We start from the raw sequence: 24,175 nt of genomic DNA, 5'->3' as shown, positions 1-24,175 counted from the left end.
AAAGTCGATTTAGGAATTTTAAAGTAGATTGGAATTTGGTTAGTTAAAAAATAGGGTTCATACAGATTTTCAATGTCCATTTTCAAGGACTTTTCAAAGTTTTTCAAGGCTTTCTCCAGAAAGATTCAAGTTTCCAAAGCAAAATTTGGAATTTGTTTTACAATCCACAGCAATTTGAATAAAAAAAAAAAAATGGTAAAAAAATCAAATATACAACAAATAAATGTTACCATAGCCAATAACAGTTACTTTGCAACCTACCTACACCATTTATTTTGCTTTTAAGTAGTTTGAAATGCTTTTCATTTAACTAATTACGGCTTTTAAATCTCAACCAAGATGGCTGCCATCTTGTTCATTTTTTTGGGAGCCTGGCTGGCCTAATTTTAAATTATTACAATTTTTTAAGGGGAAGGGGGGGGATGTCGCTATTGGACAACCTTGTTCACGCAATGTTGGGGGGCAATTTTATTTATGAAAATCGCCCCCCCCCCCGAATAAAAAATTATAAAATTAAATTAGAAATAAGAACAAAAACAGACAGAAATTTTAATCTTTATCACAAAACTACCTGAGGTCGTTTTGTGACGAAGAGACATAATTCTTGTATCCACAATAATATAATGCAATTTCAGAACAATTTATTTCAATTTTAATTTTCAATATTTAAAAAATATTTTAATGGTATTTTTATTAATATTTAAAAATTTTTTTTAAGTATTCATTTTGATTTTATTTTTAATATTTCGACAAAAGTTTTTACTGGACATAAAGAATACAATTTTCAAGACTTTTTCAAGAAATTTTCAAAACATTTTCCATATTGTCAAGTATATATCAAGGAAATATTAAAAAAAAAATAAGGCCTTTTTAAGGCAAAATTCAAAATTTAAGGACTTTTCAAGTTTGTACGAACCCTGAGTAAACAAGGATTCTGCTAACAACACGTGATTTGATCTGCTTTGCTGATGCAGATACATGTAATAGTTAGGAGAGATCAAGCTAATGAGTTGGTGAGAAACATGTTAGCGAACAGACACATAGCTGACCTGGTTGGAAGCAGAAGGGGAACCAGTGAAAATGTAGAAAAAGACTCAGCATTCCAAACTCCAATAAGGGAATACAAAAAAAAATGAATAAAACCAATATAAATAATAATAATAATAAAATATAATATTGTTATAGTGTTCTTTCAGGGTTTGGACAAATAAGAAGGTATGTGGTTCTTTTGTTCTGAGATAAGCAAGCATATTGTTATCGTTTGATTGTAAGAGAGGTCTATAAAAGTTTATATGTCACGCTTGTTAACTATGTGTATTTGTGAAGAAGCACCCGCCCACGTAACGAACATTTTACATACATACAACAGTAGAACATTTTAACCACTAGACGATGCACTGTATATATATATCACAACATTAAAGGGAATCAGAAAATAGATATTTTTTATATACACTCACCGGCTACACAATACAAGTAGTTTTTTTTATTTTTAAATAAGTAAATCAAATTTTGTGGCTAAACAAACAGCGACAATATCGCGACGTCATCTTGAAAATAGTCTGAAGGAACAAGCGAGATAACTCTGAATAATTCAAAGTTGCGCGATTTTAAAATGCCATTCTTAACATGGGGAGGGCGGGGGACATGGGAAAAACTCAAATTTGCTTGAAAATGATTTTCTTTATAAAAATAAAACTATTAGATGAATTTACGTGATTTTTGGTATATGATATTTTCATTCTGTTATGGGTATGTCCATCATACAGATTTGTCTTCATTTTTGTTTTTTTTTTTGTGGGGAGGAGTTCTAAACAAGCGTCAAATTGTATTCAGTGTCCGTTTAACTACATATAGAACAAAACAACTGACACCAAATAGTCTATTAGAAAAGAGAATTGGACAATGACATACTCCATCTGCCAGACACATGCAGGACGTAGATTGATGCTTTTATATTATAATAACAAAAAAAAAAAATATTGAATTTTAATTAAAACAAATAGTATCTACATAATTGCCATGTCACAAATAGTAACATATTCAAAAATTACAGAAAACGATAAGGTAGAAAACTAATTATTCATGAAAAACTGTCCTGATAAGGGTAAAAACAGTTCAATAAGGTTAGATGCTGGAGTGGACATATTGGGTCACATGACGTAAGCACAAGGGGAAGTAACTCAGTTGAACCACAATGTGTAGCAGACAGAATTTATTCAGAAAGCAAAAATAAACATAACATATATACATAATGTGTGAATTTTTTTTAATAACTTTTTTAACGGTTTGATTTTTTTTTTAAATAAAAAAAAAAAACTGATTGAATTTGTGAGAAATTGAAAACTTAATCACCTCCCCTGTTAACTCTCCAATTCAAATCGGTAGATTTTGAAACAAAATTGTTAGATTTTACAAATGTTGTTTTTCATGAATAATCATTTTTCTATCTCATCGTTTTCTGTAATTTTTGAATATGTTACTATTTGCGACATGACAATTACGTAGGTACGATTTGTTTTAATTCAGATTCAATTATTTCTTTTTTCATTATTATACTGTAGAAGCACCCAACGTTTTTACAAAGTTAAGCAAGCTGCAAAAAAAAATTGAAGGTGTTCATCTTGAAGGTTTATTTACTTATGAAGCATGCAGCAGAGTGTGACTCGCAAAGTATAAACTGACCAACCAAAGCCGATGGTCCTACAAACGTCAACATCACTCGTCATTCCGATACTATTCAAAATGTAATAAATTATTATAAAAATACCTTTTACAAGTGAAGAACATTAAATTATTAGTCGTTCAAACCTGAGAACTTGATTCGTGTTCACACGATTTGTTTTGCGTCCGTTTGTCTAATGGCATCTTTTCTTTTGAACCTGATCTTCCCAAAGTTCTTTCAGCAATTTCCGAATGTGCCAGGAAGTTTTTTTCGTTCGTTTCCTGTCCTGGTGGCACCTCATTTTGAGATGCTGCCTGTAATAAACAAGGCTGTTCCAGATGCGTCTGCGAGAGTTGTACCACATCTTGTAATATAGCAGGCCGATTATTTGAATTTGGTAGTGATTGCGCCGGTTCCATCTCATCTTCAAAATTTTCGCATTGTGGTACGCCAACTTCTGTTTCCATCAGGGAGTGTTGGTCTCGTCCTCTAAGTTTTGCCGGCCTGAGTAGATGTTCTTGTGTTGACTGGGATGGGACGATTGGCGAGCATTCTTCGGGACATTTCACATCTGCCTTTTCTTGTAATACTAAAAAAGAATCGACCGTTTCAGGTTGCTGCTGTTGCTGCAGATGGTCAATTTGAGGTTGCATTTCTGGTGTTCGCTGTTCTGGTATCATCTGTTCTTGTGTTCCTGCTGACAACACCACTGGACGGGCATGTAATTCCTGACTGTTAGAAATGATGGCAGAAGGGGATTTATTTCTGGAAAAAAAAAGAAAAGTTGTATGTGATCTGATATATCATCATCATTATCATCAACAACAACATCATCAATTGAACGTCTGTTTTACATGCTGACATGTGGTGAACGGCTTTTAGAAATTGACTTTCAAACTAAACTCTCTCTAGTCAGGTCTTTATTTATTCCTCTTCTTCTCAATTCCATTCGGAAAACAAAAAATTTGATAATAAAAAGAAAAAGTACTAATGATATCTACTGACGTTTTGTGTCAATTTCACAAGGCCGATTTTTAAAGTGAGGAGTGAAGGGGAAATGGGGACCAACTCCCTGGGGAGTAGGGGAGCTGGATAGTGACAATTGGTATGAAGGGTTTCCCCTACATTGACCAAGGTCTTATATGTGGGGTTGCCCCCACATATGGTCTTTGCTTGCAGTATCTGCCGGAACAGATACTACACTTTGAGATATTAAATCTTTTATTCATGTTAAAAAATACAGTCAAAATCAACGATGAACAAAAAACTTAGCCACATGGCCAACTCAAAAGGGAAGATTGTGGGGGTCGTTGGTCATTCTTGTCACTCCAGAACTAAACAAAGTCAAAAGTTTCTCCCAGCTAGTATCTTCTTTCACCATAATACCGCATTCACCCTTTCATATTGGGGACGTCCTACATAACTCCCAGTTTTTAAAACATTTTTTATTGACGTGTAAAAACAAAAAAGATAACAATAAAATGGTACAATAATTCATTTGTGTCAAGGACGGGGGAAGAAAAAACAAAAAGTGATTAGTAGGACCCTCCCAACCCCGTCTAGTTGATAGACTGCCCGTTCCACTCCAAGTATATGTTATTATTGTTAATGCACAATCATTTATCAAAAAATTAACAATAGTGACACACTATTTACCTCCCTTTGGAACTCACTGGTGTTTTTTTTAGCCAAACATTTTATTTTCGCTAATTTTCGTAAAAAAAAAAAAAAAAAAAAAAAAATATCTTTAATAATTTTCTCTACCTTATCATTTTTCGTAATTTTCGGATATATTATTTACTGTAACATGACAATTAAATAGAGAACATTGGTTTGCCTTGAAATTCAATATTTAAAATTTCAACGTCCACTCTTATGACTTCCTCCCATGTTTGTTTTTTATCTTCCCCTGTGAACTGAGTCTGCTACCCGAACTGTTCTACATGTACTAACCCAAAAACTCTCACCATTCTTCCAACGTGGCCATCCCACTGAAGTCTCTTTTTCTGCACCCCCACTGTACCATTCACATTTAATCTTCCTCTGAGGTCATCAGATTTAAACTTGTCTTTAAAACACATCAATTATATCATTTTCATCTCATTTCTCTCCATGCAACGCATGCCCTCAACCCTCACTGGTCAGGTTTCACTTCCATGCATCATCACACTGTGTACACAAGCTTGATAAATTCTTTCCTTGATTCACAGTGGTAATGCTCTGCTGGTTAGTAATGGTAGAAGTGTTTCCGAACTTACTCCATACACTTTTAGCTCGTTCAATCACACTAGCCCACCTGTCTCACTATGTGTGCCAATGGTATTATCAAGGTAACAAAACTTCTCAACAACATCAACAGCTTCAACATCAAAATATATTTTCTTCACATTGTCTTACACTTCTCTGCTCACAAACTGATTATCTTCTTACAACCTACTAGTAATTCCAACGCACTTCTTGTGTACCCGATCTTTATAAGTTAGGTACGGGCAAAAATGGTGGAATAAAAATAGGGGGACATAGTTTTGAAAGCCAATTTATCATAATTTTTTGTAGGTTTCGGACTACTTTTTGATTGTATTTGAAAGACAAAAGACTAAACTTAATTTCCAAAAGGAAAAAAATATTTGTACACGTGAAAAAAAAAAGTTATGAAAATGTTTTCACGGCGAGCTACCAAATTCAGCTAAATTTTGAAGTTAAATAAATTCATCGTAAAAAATCCTTTAAAAGATAAATATTAGTTTTCTGGGTCTATTTCAAAGATAATTAGTAAAGTCCTAAGATACTGAATTAAAAAAAAAAACATCTTGTTTGTACAAAATATAAATTAATTAGCCCAAAACCGAATGATTCTGGCGTTCGCAAAATGCAACAAACTAAAGTTTTGTAAACATGAAAATTACGAAGGCCCAAAATTTCAAGCAGTCGAAAGACTGTGAAAATGACGTCATGTAATTAAAAGGTAGGAAGTTCTTTTTTTTTTTGTCCCAGTCGCGCATCCATACATTCCTTTTTTGAATGTTTGCATTAATTTTTGCATTTTTTAATTTAATTATTTTTCTATGTTCCTATTTTTAAATTAATTTTTTTTATAATTATTGTTCAATATTATATAAAAAAAAATGTTACGCCGAAAGTTTCACATTCTTGCGAGTAAGGAAATTATTAAAATCTTGCATATAAAAATTATGCGAAACCCGTAATTTAAAAAAAAAAGTAAAAATATTTTTTGCAATTATAATTTTTTTGTGTGAAAATATTAAATAAGCAATACTTAACCCAATAGTAATACCGGTAGTTCGAGAAATTCATTTTTCTTTGAGTCATATGGAATTCATTAATACGGATTTAGGGTCTTTTTTTGTAATGTTCCTATAAAAATTATTTTATTTTATTTTTATTGTTACAAGTTACGATGCTTTATTTATATAAAAAAAGCAAAAATAAATTCTTGTGTTTTTTATTTACTACTGAAAACCATAACTTTAGTGAAAGTATTTTTTATTCAAACAAAATAATACATTTTCACTTGGATTTAAATAAAAATAATTCATTATATTCCGTGATCATCATTTGATAAATACTGAAAATTTCATTAAAATTGGTTATTTGGTGATTTTTTAAGTAAAGGCAGGGGTCAAAATGTACAAACATTTTGAGCATTTGCCCGTACCTATTATAAGTATTAGGGGGGGGGGAATCAAATTGCACCTAACTCCTTTTTTACAAACAATACTCCAACGACTGATCATTACTTTTATCTTGGTAACATTTGCTCTCAGGCCTTTACTTTCCATAGCATTCCCTCGAGTAAGTCTCCATAGACGAATACTAAATCATACACCATTCTTTGTTAATTTTCATTTGCATATCAGAAGCATTGTTCAATACGGGTTGTATAAAAAAAAAAATGCAATATACTTTTACTTTAACAATAAAGCTGATACTAAATATGTTTTTTATTCTAAACTTTGAGCTAAATATGTTTTTTATTCTAAACTTTGAGCTTTTGTATATTGCTTGAACAACCTTTACTAACTACTCATTTGTTTCTAGTTTACGCAAAGCCCACCAGACAAAATCCATTGGCACTCTGTCAGAAGCTTTCTCCAAATCCACAAAAGCAAAATACAGGTTCTTCTTCTTACCAAGATACTTCTCTTGCATTTGAGTGAGGATAAATATAGCAGTAGTAATACTTTGTCCAAGCATAAAATAAGGCTGCATTTCATCAATGCTTATCTGACTTTTCATTTGTGGCTCAGTTGATCTATCAACTTCAAGCATTTGTAATTATGTAACACTTTTCCTTTACGCTTGTAACAATTCACAATTAAAAAGCAAAGTTATCAAGAACACATTACTCCAAAGTATTTCCTTTAAACTCCTCGGCCTAATGTTTACAGGGAACATGAACTGGAATAGATACATTGAGAGCTTTGCCAAGGCTTCTGCGAAGAATGTCGGCTCTCTCTAATAAACTTTTATACCTTCATGTTGCAATAGGCTGCTGCGAGGAAGGTGGCTCTCTACCATGCTAGAAAACTACTTACGCCTGAAAGTATCCTGTACCTCTATAAGGCCACCATTCGCCCATGTATGGAGTACTGTTGTCACATTTGGGCTGGTGCATCTGCTACTTGTCTCTCACTCCTGGACAAGCTTCAAAAGAGAGTCGCCAACCTGATAAGTCCTGAACTGTCATCTAGGCTACAGCCTCTGTCCCATCGACAAAATGTTGCATCCCTCTGCCTGTTCTACAAGTACTTTAATGATGAATGTTCTGACGAACTACAAGCACTTGTATCCCCTCGATGTGAATACTCCTGACAAGCCCGACAAGCAGTTAAATCCCATCCCTTCACAGTAGAGATCTCTAGGTGTAAGAAACCCTTCTACTCCAATAGTTTCTTCCCCAGAACTGCTAGACTTTGGAACTCCTTTCCAGGATTCTACATTCTCAACTGTACTGACATGCAGAAGTTCAAGTGTAATATGAACAAACATCTTAGTACTCATCTCCCTTCATAATATCCCTGCAACGTATGTCCCTGATAGTAGCCTCCTTGTTTGGAGTGAAAATTGAATATATATATATATATAAAAAAAAAAAAAAAAAATCACAGGACTTTATTCTTCCTCTTTTCTGATTTTTATCTGCAAAGTTATCTTAAATATGTGATCTCTATCAAAATACTTATGTCCCCGATAGTAGCCCCCTACTTCAAAATGGCACTGTGCCTTGTTTGGGGTTGAAAAATTAAAAAAAAAAAAAAAAAAATGTATGTTTCAATAACATAATAATTAAATGGTTGGTTTAAGAAACAGTAAAGAGCAGAAAATGGATCTTAAGTTTACTTTCGGCAGCCTCGTAACTCCCGCTTTCCTTATTTATTCCTTTAGTCCTCATATTCCATAAGTGATGTTTTTGACAAAGAGGGAACCACTGCTGTTTACCGAGTCAGATTATATATATATAAATATATATATATATATATATAAATATATATATATATATATATATATATATATATAACACTTATTGTTGGCTAGTTTTTGACAGTGAAGTGGTATTTTTTTTAGCTTCTTATATCAATTGGCTTCATACCTTGTCTGGATCAATTTCTATAAAAAACAAATCAAAACAAAAGAAAAAAAACAAAAAATACAAATTTGGAATCAACACTTTCGATCTGATGTCCTTATTGATGTGAGAAGATCTTGAACCATTTCCTTGCCACTCATGATGGCCAGATATTTTTTCTGAGTCTCACTACTTTTATATTTGTTTGCTGTCATTTTATCATGGTTTTGTTGGTGCGTATTGCAACACCACACCCAGACTTATTTTGTGATCCTCTCACAGGCGTACTACTTATCTATCCTCTATTGATTATTATATATTACAAGAAATAATTTGCCCGGTGAACTAATTAGCAAAAAAAATAATAAAATAATAATGATAATGTCGTTCATCAAATTCCGTCTGTGTTTGTTTACAATATCATGTCAGCTAATTATTTGGGCTTGATGATGAATGCCCTGGAAAAGTCACATCTGATCAATGTTTAGTTTTAAAATATGCACACAAAGAAATGATTTGCAGTGATTTTAAATGGTATGTATTCTTTAATCGTAGATTGAACTCATGAATAAGAAAAAATTAAAATAAAATGGTGAAGTACACCTGTGGGTTGAAAAATTATTCTTTTTTATCTATTCGAAAAGGATTTGCTGAGATTTTTTTTATTTCTCTTGGCCGGAGTAATGTAAAAAATTCCCTTGTAAAAATTATTCGTTTTTTATCTATAGGAGAAGAAAGACTATTTTTAAGATTGGATTTTTCGATATTCAATATATATCAGATGAATTTCTGTACAAAACATATCTAAGAACACTGCCAGACATATAAATTAGCTTTATGTGAAATTTGCAAAAGATAGGCTCGGAACCCACAAGGAACTCACTCACATACACAAAATGGCTTTTATATAACAGTAGAGATAGCGCACACACACGCACACAAAAACAAGTTATGTAAAGAATACTGAAAATGTGGAAAGTTGTTTTAGTTACCGTGAATTTTGTGGATGCAACAATTCTTGACTGTCGGAACTGTCAAATAAATCTTGGCTGAAGGAAAAAAGGAAAAAAAAAAAAAGGAAAAGAAAATCAAATCTCAGAAAGAGGCTTACGATGGGTCGGGTGCATGTCATGTGTGGCTGGGTCATTTTTTTTTATACTGAAACATTACATATATCTTGTATATGAGTGGTTTTACAGATTAATTTCTTTTGTAATCTATATATCTATAAAAGTGAGAATGTGTGTGCGTGAGGAAAATTCTCAACCTATATACTCAACAAATTTTGGATCTACAGACTAGAAATTTGGTATATAGAGTATTCAGACATGTGGAAAACTTTTTAAGCAGTTTTTATCTGGACAGAAGAGCTTCTCAGGGGTTAAAATTGAAAAATTGGTACGTGGTGGGGGCTCATCAGATTTTTATCTGTTTGTCAATTGTTTCACAAATGCGCATGCGTGAATCTTTCTCATGACAGATTAATTATGTTAAGAATAAGTAGGCTGGAAAACAGTTTTTAAAGATCGTGGCAAGCTGGTCTAATGGTTATTGTACTTGACTCACTGTCTTTAAGTTTGGATCTCAGCTCAAGTATTCTTTTTTACTTACAAGAACTGAATTGTTTAGAAAAGACACAATACTCGCATGCACATGCCTCAGTTTTTGTTTTTTTACAGGAATTTAATTTAGGAGCACTGGCTTGACATCCCCACCTTCTAAACCTTGTGTCACATCTTGCTGTGGTGGGCAGCAAATAAACCATGGTGACAGTTGCTAAGTGATTTTTAGTGTACAATAGTTTCTTTACGTCACGATATGTACATCATACAGATTTTTTAATTTTTTTTTTTTTTAAATACAGGGGATGTCTAATTTTTAAACATAGACAAATTTCTGAACAAGCATTGAAATGTTTACCCTACTACCATGTTGTGTTTCCATTGGTCCAAATCTGAATTTAAAAGAAAATTCTAGCTTGATCTATAATTTCTTAGGAATCATATCAAGAAGATTCAATGTGTTAGCTGTTGAAATAAATAGTTATTTTTGTATGTCTCTTTGGGGGTAATGGGATGTTGCCCAATGTTTAGGTTGGTTTGATTTAATAATTATTGCTTCCATCTTTATAATATTCTGCTTGTTGTTTCCTTAGTTTGTACGTTACAATTTGAAAAAGGCTAAATAAAATTTCTGAAGGTCAAACTGCTTTAAAAAAAGAAAAAGGCCAAATTTGCAGAATTTGGCTTCACAAAAGCCAATTTGACAACCCTGGACAAATATATGACAGTGACCTCCCTTTGATGCAACCTCATTTTTGAATTATAATAATATATGATCATTGTTGTAATGGTGTAAGGAAGGAACTTGTAGTAATTTTGATTTGAAGCAATTGTTCAAAGAAAGAAGTCAGTGAAACGTTACATAAAAAAGGGAACATTCGAAAGAAACAGGGCAAACAAAAAACAAAAAAGAACATTGTCTGTCAAGAAATGCTGGACTGAAGGATCAAATTAAATATTGTCTCTTACAATGTGATTTTATTATTTATACTCAGAAAGTAATATTGTGCTACATAGTTCAATACAAATACTATATAGAACAATATTACTTTCTGAGTATTTATTAGTACTTATTAATTTGTCACATTTGGATCATTCTATATTTAAAATACAATGGCCACTATTTTCAAAGAAATGTTAAACTTATGTTTGCTTATGTTATTGTTCTTTTTTTTTTTTTTTTTTTAGCAAAAAACTAATTTTCTGCACTATTCAGAAAAATATCAGTTTTCACAAAACGTATTTGTTGACTAAATAAATTTCCCATTTTGTGGAATTTTCATGGGTCTTGCTAGCCATGATTAATTTACTGCGAGATAACATTAAATTTGTACAAAATTTTCACTTGTTTCAAGCCTGCATTTTTAGCTATACACTTTGAAAATTGACATCCGAACCAATAGGGCAGAAAAGCAAAATTTTTCTAATTTCCAACAAACTTTGAAAAGTCATAATTTAGTGACGAACTAAGTTACCAAAATAAATCTAATACCATTGTGTTTTGCAAGCAATATATATATATATATATATATATATATATATATATATATATATATAACATCGTTAATTCGCTACTTGCACATCAGCCGCCGATTAGCATAATGGTTAGAAGCCTTGACTGTCGTATGGGCGGTCGGGTTTCGATCCTGGCTTGAGGTAATTGCCTGTCTAGCCACTCTGATAAGCTGTGATACAGCAAAACAGTACTGTATGTGGATGACTATATATATATATATATATATATACATATATATATCCAAATCTTTCTCTTTTTAGATATGGAGGTGTTTTCAATAAGTTTCCAAACTTTTTTCGTATGGCCACTTTTATTGATAATACACACATGAAACTCTAGTTCCCTTCGAAGTAATTTCTTCCTGCTGTAAAGCATCTGTTGTACTGCTCCAACTTCTGGAAGGCCCCATGGAAGTCTTCTTGTGACGAGGGTGCCAATGACCCTCATCACAGCCTCTTTCATCTCCTTAATTGTCTCATAATGACAATCTCTAAGGGTTTCCTTGAGCTTAGGGAATAAGCAAAAGTCACAGGGAGCAAGGTATGAACTATAGGGAGGGTGAGGAACTGTCTTGATGCCCATCTTGTTCAAATAGTCTGTGATCTTCTCGAAGTATCCTTGGGACAAACTTTGTGTAAATCTTCCACATCTTTAGTTCCTCACGAATAATTGTGTGTACAGTTCCCACACTGACATCAAACTGTGCACTTATTGTCTCTATAGACACACGACGGTCCTTATCCATGAAATTCTTTATTTGGCCAATCAACTCTGGTGTTCTGACTTCCTTACTTTTCCCACACCTCTCATCATCCCTGACAGACTCCCTGCTTTCCTTGAATCTCTTATGCCACTCAAAAACTGATGCTCGATTCATGCAAGATGATCCAAAAGTAGTCTGAAGCATTCCATACATTTCTGTGGCATTTTTTCCGAGTTTAAAACAGAATTTTATTGCATATCGTTCTTCTAAAGCGTCCTCACGTTCAGATTGCATTTCTAAAATTAACCAGCTGTGACAAAGCTTTAGTAGGGTGTATTCCAATCCCTGCTGTATCTGTTCATTTGAACCTGAAATCATAAAAATTCGTCAGTCATCTCAGATGTATAACAATAACATACTGAATTTTCAAAAGTCTACTATAATTTTAAATGCTTGTACAAAAAAAAGTCTGGAAACTTATTAAAGGCACCTCGTATAATGAATTTTTTTTACATGGAAGTCACCACTTATCAAGGCCCGGAAGACACTCGGGGATAAGGGTTATTGCGTGTACAGTAATCAATGGGATAGTATCATAGTAATCGTTAGTATTGGAGATTTGATAAAGTGTCTTACTTAAGGGGGTGGTTCATCAGGAATTTGTTTATGTTGAACTTGAAGACATCCAAGTTGTAGTCAGGTGGGAAACAGGAAGAGAGTTCCACAGGCGTGCACTTCTAAGAAAGAAACTTTGTTCATGAAATCTACGTTTTGGTTTTGACACAGTTAAAGAGTGGGAAAAATTTTTGACAGTGCTTTCAGCTAGACGGGTGTTTATCGTGAAAGATTGGCGAGGGGAGAGACCAGAGATTGGAGCTCAGACGAGCACTTGCCATGGAAATAACGATAAAACAAAGACAGTCTCGCAACGTCTCTTCTGTGGGAGAGAGGTTGTAGGGAAGAGAAAAGGGCATCCTCCACTAAGCCACAAAGTCTATTTTGTACTCTGTCAAGGCAGAATAGGCTGTTTTTAGCAGCTCCTGCCCAGATGTGGCAGCAGTACTTCATCCTTGGACATACTTGGCTTTTATATAGATAGAGAATTGCATCAGTACTGAGATATCTTCTGAAGCGGTAGAAGGATCCTACCATTTTCCAGCGACCTTGGCAACAGACAATGTATGTGTTTCATTTCAGGTCAGGAGTAAAGGTCAATCCCAGAAGCTTATCTCTTGCTGTGTTCTAAAATTGGAGGCTGCAGGGATTGTAGTTGCCTATCGTATGGATTGGAAGATTGTAATAAATGGCTACTGTGTCAATTTGCCTCTAATAGTTTGTTTATCATTAAGATGTAGGTGGAACTCCTTGCCTGTTTCGCCAACATAGTTGCCGTTTGTGCATCTGGTGCGGTATAATAAGTAGACAACACTGGGATTATCGCAGGCGAGAAGTGGGAAGTTTGAGTTGGATGTTGCATGAAAGTGTTGCTGATGGTGATGCGTTGGCATATTTTGCGTGTAAGTTTGTCGAATGTTTTGTTTTGTTGAGGTGTGAAGGTGTTGTGTATTTTTGAGGATGTGTGAAGAGAATATAGGTTTGGGGGCCATCAGTTTACACTGATGGGGGTTTTATTGTATATTGTATTGAGGGTCGGATCAGGTAGCTGTTTGAATATCTGTTTGAGAGCGGGGGGGGGGGGGGGCGTAGACTGTCAGTATATATTTATATGAAAATATGTTTCTTCAATTATATTTCACCTTTTATTTATACCAATCCTTTAATTCATGAAGCTCAATGTAACTACAGAGCATATAACAAATAAGCAACACAAGTCTATATTCAAAATTTCAAGATGTTGACCATCTTACTATTTATTCATTTAAATAAGTTGACATACACAATTCTTGACAGTACCTCTTTTGTAGTGCTACAAAAAAGATGCTGTCAAGAATTGCGTATGTTAACTTGATATTTGGAATATATATTTACATCTCTCTTCTTTGAGTTGAGCACTGTCGTAAATGTATCTCACCCGCTGCTCATTTGAAAAAAATTCAATATGGCGTAATGGAAAATATAAAGGTATTTGCAGCTTCTCTTTCAATTTTCGGATTTTAATCATGTCAAATCACACTTCATTTCCTTTTGACGGATTGATTGTTGCTATTTCTTCTGATGAGTTAAGGGCATAATAGATTCACTGATTGATATAATGATTAAGTGAATGTATTTTGCACTACGAAACAGATACTGTCAAGAATTGTATAAGTCAACTGAATTAAAGGAATAAATTATAAAATGGTCAACATCATGAATTTTGGAATATAAATTTTTCTCATTTATTCTCTATATTGCTCTGTAATTACATTGAGCTTCTTAAATAAGGATTGATATATATTATAAGAAAATATATTTCTACAGAAATATATATATATATATATATATGTATATATACACACACGTGTGTGTGTGTGTGTTTACAGATACATACACAAACAGACATATGTACATTAAAACAAATTGGAAGTAATGCAAGGCAGTTTATTTGTTCTAGTGTTCACAAAACAAAAACTAAATGACAGTTAATATAACTTTGGTTAGTATCTTGATTATTTTCCTAATCTAAATGTGGAAATATTGAGTGAAATAGACAAACTATATTTTGCTTTTGATTGCATTGACTTAATAGTAAAACCATTAACAGATTTCAAATGAGTAAAATAATAAAAAAAACGACAAATGTACAAAATGACAAATTTTATTCTGTTTGGAAAAAAAAAGTGTATGGAAACAAACGATTAAATGTGCACGCGCGCGCACACACACACACACACACACACACACACACACACACACACACACACACACACACACACACACACAATGCCTACTAGACACTGTCCTCGAGTGTCTAAGGCCTCTCTGTACAGGGGTTTGTCAGAACACCTGGCATGAAAATACTTTTCCCTAGAAGTAAACCCTGACCAAATATTCAAAATCACATCGTATTCGCAGCCCAAATAAGATCTCCTCGCTACGGCTAACCCATATTAGCTTTTACGAGGAATGGTGCACCTTCTCCAAGTGATGTTACCTCAAGTAACAGCACGAAACTGGATACTCCACCAGACTAGATAAATTCTTGTCCTGGAATTCAGTAAGACCAAGAGACCAAAATAAAATATATAATACAATATATGAAAATGGTTCATTGGGGAAAGGAAAATTATGTCTTCAACTTCTTTATTAACTCAGTGTTTGAGAAAAAAAAAAAAAAACTTAAATGGAACATTCGAATATCCATATATCTCATATAGACTTCAAGTGTTAGCCACAGGTCGTGGGCCCCTTGATTTCTGAGAACTTCGACTGAAGTAAAATAAAACAAAAAAAAATACATACTTAAGACTTTGTGCTGGGATCAAGGTGTAGTATCTATTTTTTAGATAGAGGCAATTTTTATTTTTTGTGCAAATTCAGAATGCTGAATTTTACCCACATTTAAAATCCAACGTAATATCACATCCAGTTGTTCATAAAAGCAACACACACTAAATATATATGTACAGACACACATTTTTAAGTCCTTGGAAAATAAAAGAGGGGAGTTCTTATTTATTTATGTTATTTAATATCTTTTTAAAATATATAATTTTTTTTTCAAATATAAAAAAAATATCTTTTTTTATTTATGAAATTAAAGTTAAGAATTTTTGGATGAAACCATTATCTTTTTATTGGTTAGAATTTGGAATCCAATCTGATCAGCAACAAAAAAAAAAAAAAAAAAAAAAAAAAAAAGTCGCTACTCAATTTTAGAAGCATGTACTTATTTTTGTTTTTTACCCACAGAAAACGTGCATTTATTTATAGAAATCAGTTTGGATTCCAAGCAGTTTGTGTTAGTTTTGATTGAAAAAATACTAAACGTTTTATCTGAAAATTCCTAACTTTTGATTTTATATAATGAAAAAAAGAAAATAAAACAAAGCAAATATTTTCTCAAGGACTTAGACACACACACACACACACACACACACACACACACACACACACACACACACACACACACACACACACACACACACACACACACACACACATATATATAAAAAATAAAAATCTTGATATTGAAAATTTATTCAAATTTTCCAAAAACCTTATTAACCTATAAGGAAGATTTACAAAATTTTAATTATTCGACAAATAAAACAAGAAAAACCTTAATCCATGGAGTTTTGAAGAATATATCTATATCTATAATATAAAGCTGAATGTCTATGTGTGTGTGTCTGGTCACGAATAGACTCCTATATGGTTGACTATTATAGAAAACTGATCACATATAATGATAGAAGATGTATCAAGACACAGGACTGGGTATGTTTGATTTGGCATAATGATGATTCATTAAAATTGTGGGGTCTGCATACGCGCCTAGTTCACAAAGTATGGAAATAAAAAATTTAAAAATTAAAAAAAAAAAACCTTTACAAGTGTTTTTTTTATATAGATATACATAATAATACTTTGATAAGTATGTTTTAACTTAAATAGGGATGGTATAATAAAATTGTGTGTCTGCGTTCGCGCCTGACCTCCATAGAATGGAAATATGTCACAAAGTTTAACAAGGTTTTTTAATATAGATCCATAGAATATTGTGATAGGTGTTTCAGTGTGAACAGGTATGGTATAATAAATTATGGGGTTTATCTATTTTATTTTTACTTTCATCATATTTTTCTTTGGTTTTGATACCCTCAATTTCAACCCAAATTTACAACCCTTCCTTTTCATAACCTATCATACTTTCATAAATCAGAGTCAATTTTCTGTAGGCCGTTTTTGAACCCAGTCAACGACGGGTACTTTTGCTAGTAAAATAAAACTGAGTTTTATTTTTAATTAAAATTCTATTCAATAATATTTTTTAATTTTTGGTGTAGATACATATTTTTTGTCTGATACACAAGTATATCAGAGAGTTTTCACATTAATTTATTTGAAACTGTGATACTCACCAGTTCTCCATACTGTGTAAGTATCTGGAAAGATGTATGAATTTTATTACCAATTCAAGGAGTGGCATTTTTGGGAGCGGGTAAGGGGAGGGGGGTCACTGTGTATTAAGTGGAAAAAAAAAAAAAAAGTAGTACTATATTTCCCCTCTTCTAGAAATGAGTCTAAATAGCTTCAAAATTTCCAGGTTACCAACTCAGACAAAAGACAATCGGAGAATGCCAAAAGATGAAAATGTGAACATAACAACAGTCATTATAAGAATAAAAGTTGGAAACGTGTAAACAAAAAAAATATAAAATATAAAAACAAAAACTGTTAACCCTAACTGCAAGAACTCAATGAACAAAAGATAGGCCACCAGTATAAAGTTATTTAAGTATATATTACAATTTAGAAACAGATTTAAGTACTTATGTGGAATATGGAATGTGTTATCATCAGCATATTTCAGGCAGGTTACATAAATGGAAGACGGTAAACGAAAAATTTTTCTTTTTTTTTTTGCATAAAAACTGGCCAATTTTAAAGATGCCAAGCAAAAAGATGGTGTCTTTTTTGGGGGCATAAAAACACTGGTCTATTTTTAAGATGCCAAATGAAAAAAGTTGTCTTTCTTTTGCATGAAAACACTGATCAATTTTTAACACGCCAAACGAAAAGTGTTTTTGTTTTTACCAAAAACAATGGCCAATGTGTAAAACTTTAGCAAGCAGGAACAGATTAGGGAAATAAACATATACTTATACTTGGAAACAATCATTGTTATGGCAGTTTCAATTAAAAATATGTACGTGTGCAGATTACAGATGGTGCTGAAATGATAATGTTATTTAGAAAGCTATTTTTAACACGGAGAGGAGGACGTGGGCTTTTTCTATTGTGCTATCTGATTGTGTACTGCAAAATAACAATAGAGCTGTTCATGTTATGGAAAGTAATGTAAGCACATAAGTGCAATTTACATTTGCAACAAGTGATTATATATATATATATATATATATATATATTTCTTTACAGATACCATGTTAAAGGAGTAGACACACAAGTATTTACTCATAAAAAAGAAAAAAAATGAATACCTACTGTATTAATGTTATGTAATAGGTCGAACACAAGAAAGTATTTTTTAGTTATTTATCTGTCTATCGATCTATCTATTTATCTATGTATGTATTGTCGATATATCTCTCGATCTAGTTATCTATTTCTGTATTTATCCAACTATATGACAAAGCTAGATCATAGACAAGTTTACCGGAAGCATCTGATTAGATGACAGGATCTACGTATGATTTTTTTTTTTTTTTTTTTTACACAGTGATCACCACTTATCAAGGCTCGGAAGCCACTCAGGGATAAGGGTTATTGTAAGTACATTACGTTAGTGTGGAGATTTGATGAAGTGTTTACTTAAGGGGGCGGTTCATTAGGAATTTGTTAACGTTGGACTTGAAGATATCCAAGTTGTAGTCTGGTGGGAAGCAGGCAGACGGAACAGAGTTCCACAGGCGTGCAGTACTAAGAAAGAAGCTTTGTTCATGAAATCCGCGTTTTGATTTAGGCACAGATATAGAGTGGGGGAAATTTTTCACAGTGGATTCAGCTAGACGGGTGTTTTTTGTGAAAGATTGGCGAGGGGGGACCAAAGATTGGAGTTCAGACGAGCACCTGCCATGGAAATAACGATAAAACAAGGATAGGCTTACAACGTCTCTTCTGTGGGAGAGAGGTTGCAGGGTAGAGAAAAGGGCATCCCCCACTAAGCCACGAAGTCTATTTTGTACTCTGTCAAGGCAGGATAGGCTGTTTTTAGCAGCTCCTGCCCAGATGTGGCAGCAGTACTTCATCCTTGGACGTACTTGGCTTTTATATAGATAGAGAATTGCATCAGTAGTGAGATATCTTCTGGAGCGGTAGAAGGATCGCACCAGTTACGTGATCAGGTTAGCTGGAGATCATAGGAGTTGGAATTTGAACGTTGAGAAGAGCGGACGGTTTAACAGGTCGCCCCCCCCCCTTCACCGGAGAGGGGGCTGACATGTCTTAGAATGGAAACTTAGAGTTAATCACGCAAGCAAAGATATTCACTTTCTATTCTTCTGTGATTGGCACCTGGAAAGTGAATAAAAACTATATAAAACCAACCATCGTTCTTGGAAGTGAACGAATATTCGCCTAAACAGTTTCCAGCCTCCCCTCCAAGAACAAGATGAATTCCAGGTGGACAAGATCAACGACGCATGAAACTAAAGTATGTTCAAAACACATGTATGACACACACACACCCGCATTGAACATTTAGACGATCATAGCATTAGAACATAAATAGACTGCAACACAACATAACTTAGGGTTCAGATAGCGAAGAAGCAACCATAGACATTTAGTAATACGTATACACACATAATGATGAACCCTTTGTCACAAGTACATATCGACATATGGTGCTATGGTACACATTACACAACAGACCCCTTTTTAGTACGCCATCATGCAACATTAACAAGAAAAGTTCTATTTGTGGATTGTGAAAACTTTTGAAATATTTTTTTTTCTATGCGCTGATGAAGCTCAAGTTGTGCAAATTATACTTTGATGAACGGTTACATTCTTATGTGCTAACACCGAGGAGGAGGAGGGGGGGGGGGTTTGAAACAATTGTATGCAAGGTCTTACAAATAAAAGACAAACTTTCTGAAAATGAGTAAATACTTGTGCATCGATTCCTTTTAACATAGTATTTTTAAATAAAAAATATTTATAGCTCTAGTATCGCACTATTGAGCTATTTAAATGAGAACCTTGTTATTTATTCATATGTAATCATTGCCTCAAGTAGTTAAATCTATAAAAGTGAAAATGTGTGTGTGTGTGTGTGTCTGTGTACACTTCCCTACCAAATAACTCTGTCAATTTTCGGTCTACAGACTTGAGATTTGGCATAAGAGGCATTGAGATATGGGAAAATCTTATAATTGGTTTTCGACCAGAAATTTGGCTGCTAAGGGGTCAGAGTTCAATGATTTGCCCTTTGAGAACTCTACCAAACTCCTCCATCAATTTTGGGTCCAAACACTTGAAATTTTAGATGTAGGTTACTTGGATATGGATCTAACATTTTAATTAAGCCCAAAACAATAAATCTTAAGAGGTCATAATTGGGGTCAAAGTTTTTAAAAAAATTGACCGCTGCAGTCTCTACCAAATTACTCAGCCAATTTTTAGTCTAAACATTTGAAATTTTACATAAAGTGTATTCAGACATAGGACAAGCTTTTTAATCATTTTTTTGTTGAAAATTTGGCTTCCAAGGGGTCAAAGTTCAAAAGATTTGACCTTTGTGGTGTCTAGCAAACTATTAAGCCAATTTTGTGTCTAAACATTTGAAATTTTACATAAAGGGTATTCAGACATGCAGCAAGTTTTGGGCCAAAAATTGGTTTGCAAGAGGTCAAAGTTTACAGAGTTGACATTTGTAGACTCTACCAAACTCCTCCGCTAATTTTGGATCTAAACACTTGAAATTTTAAATATAGGTTACTTGAACATGTATCAAACATTTTAATTTAATTTGAGCCCAAAACAATAAATGTTAAGAGGTCAAAATTGGGGTCAAATTTAACAAAAAAATTTGCCGTCTGCGATCTGTACCAACTTTTCCTTATGGTAGTTAAGAAAGCCTATTATATAGAAAGGCATTACCATACATATTCACACTTTTTAATATATACATATACATATAAAGTTATGAACAGTACATAGGGCCTGAGCAAAGCCAGCCAGAACTGCTTGTATATATATATATATATATATATATATAAACATATAAGCTATAAACATAAACACTTTTTAATAGTTATGCCTGAGTGTGTCTGAATTACTTTTGACCACACAAATCGTAAAGTTAGGGGTTTCTAACATGTATGAGAAAAAAATGAAACTTGGTAAAAATGTACACTTTTTACAACTGAATAAATTAAATAGGGGCAATTATGTATAGGTGCTTGTTATTCTGTGTGTGTGTGTTCTTAAGTTTATACTAAAAAAAAACAAAACAAAAAAATGCTTTTTTAAATATTTTTCATGGTTTTATTTTCAGATTATTTAAGCTCTATTGTCAATAATGAACATTATAACATTAAACATGATATTCATATTTCATACAGATTTGTTTTTAATATAGGGAAAAAGTTTGTACAAAGACTGCACTCTTTTCCGTTACGTATCGCTTCATTCTAATATCTGACACTTACACACATCCCTTTCCTTTCTCTCTCTTTCCCATATATAAAATTATAGAAGTAAATAATTTACATGTGAGACAAAAGGAACAAATGAAACTGAACAAATTAAAAACCAATAAATAAGGTTTGGGATAGTAGAGGTTGTGTCGGCAATTAAAATTGTAAAAACCTCTTTCTGCCCTATGTTCGTCAAAACAAAACAAAACAAAACAAAATCAAATGCAACGTGAAATAACAAAAGGTGTGTTTATACAGTATGGAGCACAGGTAGAAATCGCATTCTGGGATTACCTCAGGGGTCTATCCTTGAACCTTTATTATTCCTGATATTCATAAATGACCTCCCTGATAAAATTGTTTCAGAGATGGGTATATTTGCTGATGACACAACTCTATAACAGACACAAGAGGAAAACAAATGAACACATATCTAAGGAAATGGCAGAAACACTAAATGAAGACCTCCAATCTGTAGTGGAATGGGGACAAAAATGGATGGTCACATTCAATGCTGCCAAGATTAAGCTTGTTTCCTTCAATAATTACAAGAAACCTTCTCTACCACCAACAGCAATGGCCAAAGGCACATTACCCGAAAGTACTTCCTTTAAACTCCTCGGCCTAACGTTCACAGGGAACATGAACTGGAATAGATACATTGAGAGCATTGCCAAGGCTGCTGCGAAGAAGGTGGGCTCTCTCTACTGTGCCAGAAAACTACTAAGGCCTAAAAGTATCCTGTACCTCTATAAGGCCACCATTCACCCATGTATGGAGTACTGTTGTCACATTTGGGCTGGTACATCTGTTGCTTGTTTCTCACTCCTGGACAAGGTTCAAAAGAGAGTCGCCAACCTGATAGGTCCTGAACTGTCATCTAGGCTTCAGCCTCTGTCCCATTAGCAAAATGTTGCATCCCTCTGCCTGTTCTACAAGTACTTTAATGATGACTGCTCTGACGAACCACAAGCACTTGTACCCCCCTCAATGTAAATACCCCTGACAAGCAGTTAAATCCCACCCCTTCATAGTAGAGATCCCTAGGTGTAAGAAAGCCTTTTACTCCAATAATTTCTTCCCCAGAACTGCTAGACTTTGGAACTCCCTCCCAGGATTCTGCTTTCCTAACTGTACTGACATGCAGAAGTTCAAGTCTAATGTGAACAGACATCTTGCTACTCATCTCCTTTCATAACATCCCTGCAACTTATGTCCTCGATAGTAACCCCCTACTTCAAAGTGGCACTGTGCCTTATTTGGAGTGAAAATTGAATTAAATAAAAAGTAATCGAAATTATCAATCTGCATTTAAAAGATTTAGAAACATAATCCTTCTTAAGTAAGAGAAAAATCCAAGTTATCCTTGACGGTCGTACATTTAAACAATATGATATAAATGTGGGAGTACCTCAGGGGTCTATCCTTGGACCTTTATTATTCCTGATATTCATAAATGACCTCCCTGATAAAATTGTTTCGGAGATGGGTATATTTGCTGATGACACCATTTTCTATAAGAGGCACGAGGAGAAAACAAATGAATACATATCTAAGGAAACGGCAGATACATTAGAGGATGACCTCCAATCTGTATTGGAATGCGGACAAAAATGGATGGTCACATTCAATGCTGCCAAGATTAAGCTTGTTTCCTTCAATAATTACAAGAAACCTTCTCTACCACCAATAGCAATAGCCAAGAACACGTTGCCTAAAAGTATGTCTTTTAAACTCCTTGGCCTAACGTTTACAGAGAACATGAACTGGAATAGATACAATGAGAGCATTGCCAAGGCTGCTGCAAAGAAGGTGGGCTCTCTCTACTGTGCTAGTTTCATCAATAGTTTCATCTAATAAAGTATATATTTGATATGGCGAAAAATCGTTGTTCTGCTTTGCATCCAGATATTCATCTTTTCGTGATAATAAAGCAAAGTGAGTTATGTCCTCTATTTCATTGACCGGTATAGATTTCTATCCAAAAATCAAGAACACTGGATATTTGAAATTAATTTGGACACTGGCATTTTCAAAATTTGCGCACACAAATCGACGATAGGAATTTTAATATTTAGATTTTTTTTACAATCAGAAATTTCAACTATTAAGATTACCAGTCAAAAGTACATATATTCCAGTATGCAATTTGAGTCTGCCTCTGGGTGTGAGGCAGTCAGAGTTGGGCGGAAGCTCTTATAGGCTACTTAAATACTGTCATATCAAAGCGATCATTAATACAGGCCTGTATAGTGTATGTATTTGTTTTCTGAATGGAGGGGGGGGGTGCAAGTGTGTTTTTGGCATTCTGTCAATCATAGTCAATGCTAATACGGCTAGACATTGGATAACACCTGAATTAAATTTAAAAAAAAAAAAAATTTTTTTTACTTTTTACCATTGGAATTCTTCTATTTAAAATTATTGAAGTAAATATAAATGTTAATTTATTTAAATAAATTTTAACTTTAGCGTAAAAAGTATAAACATTTTAGTTTTTGCATCTGATTTTATAGAAATAAATCAATGATTGTAAGATGTTTCCTAATATTATGTATAGTTTATATTTAACAAATTACTTGACAAGATTTTCCCCAGTAATTATTATTGCATCTTTGCCATGCTTCGTATAAGTACTGTCATGTTTTATATCCATCTCATAAATTTCAATCTGCATGCTTAGTGATATGGATGCTGGTTTAAACTTAAAATGTGACAAGACCTACAGATTGATGGGCGGAACCTGTTATAGAGAGTCGCAAGTGCATTAAAAATATATATAGTGCTTGTGCATTACAAGTAGATAGCTAAAAAAATAAAAAAATAAAAATAATACATTTTAAGTAAAAACACTAACGAAATTATGTGTCATGTCG

At 33.4% G+C, this 24,175-nt stretch overlaps 1 protein-coding gene across 1 annotated transcript in view; it reads right to left on the bottom strand.

The window, feature by feature from the left end:
- LOC145293259 (uncharacterized) overlaps window positions 1–24,175 on the bottom strand; it is a 74,911-nt gene that overhangs the window by 17,930 nt on the left and 32,806 nt on the right. Inside the window, exons 7-8 of the mRNA XM_080139857.1 lie at window positions 9,245–9,301; window positions 2,812–3,430 (exon numbers count right to left, since the gene is read on the bottom strand). Coding sequence (XP_079995983.1) covers window positions 2,812–3,430; window positions 9,245–9,301 — 676 coding nt within the window. The remainder of the gene's footprint in view (window positions 1–2,811; window positions 3,431–9,244; window positions 9,302–24,175) is intronic.

This window comes from Euprymna scolopes, chromosome 2 (genome assembly GCF_053919585.1).
Source record: "Euprymna scolopes isolate OS-2025 chromosome 2, ASM5391958v1, whole genome shotgun sequence".
NCBI classification, from domain to species: domain Eukaryota; kingdom Metazoa; phylum Mollusca; class Cephalopoda; order Sepiida; family Sepiolidae; genus Euprymna; species Euprymna scolopes.
The sequence above is the reverse complement of the archived record's forward strand: the minus strand, read 5'-3'. Positions and strand labels throughout refer to the sequence as shown.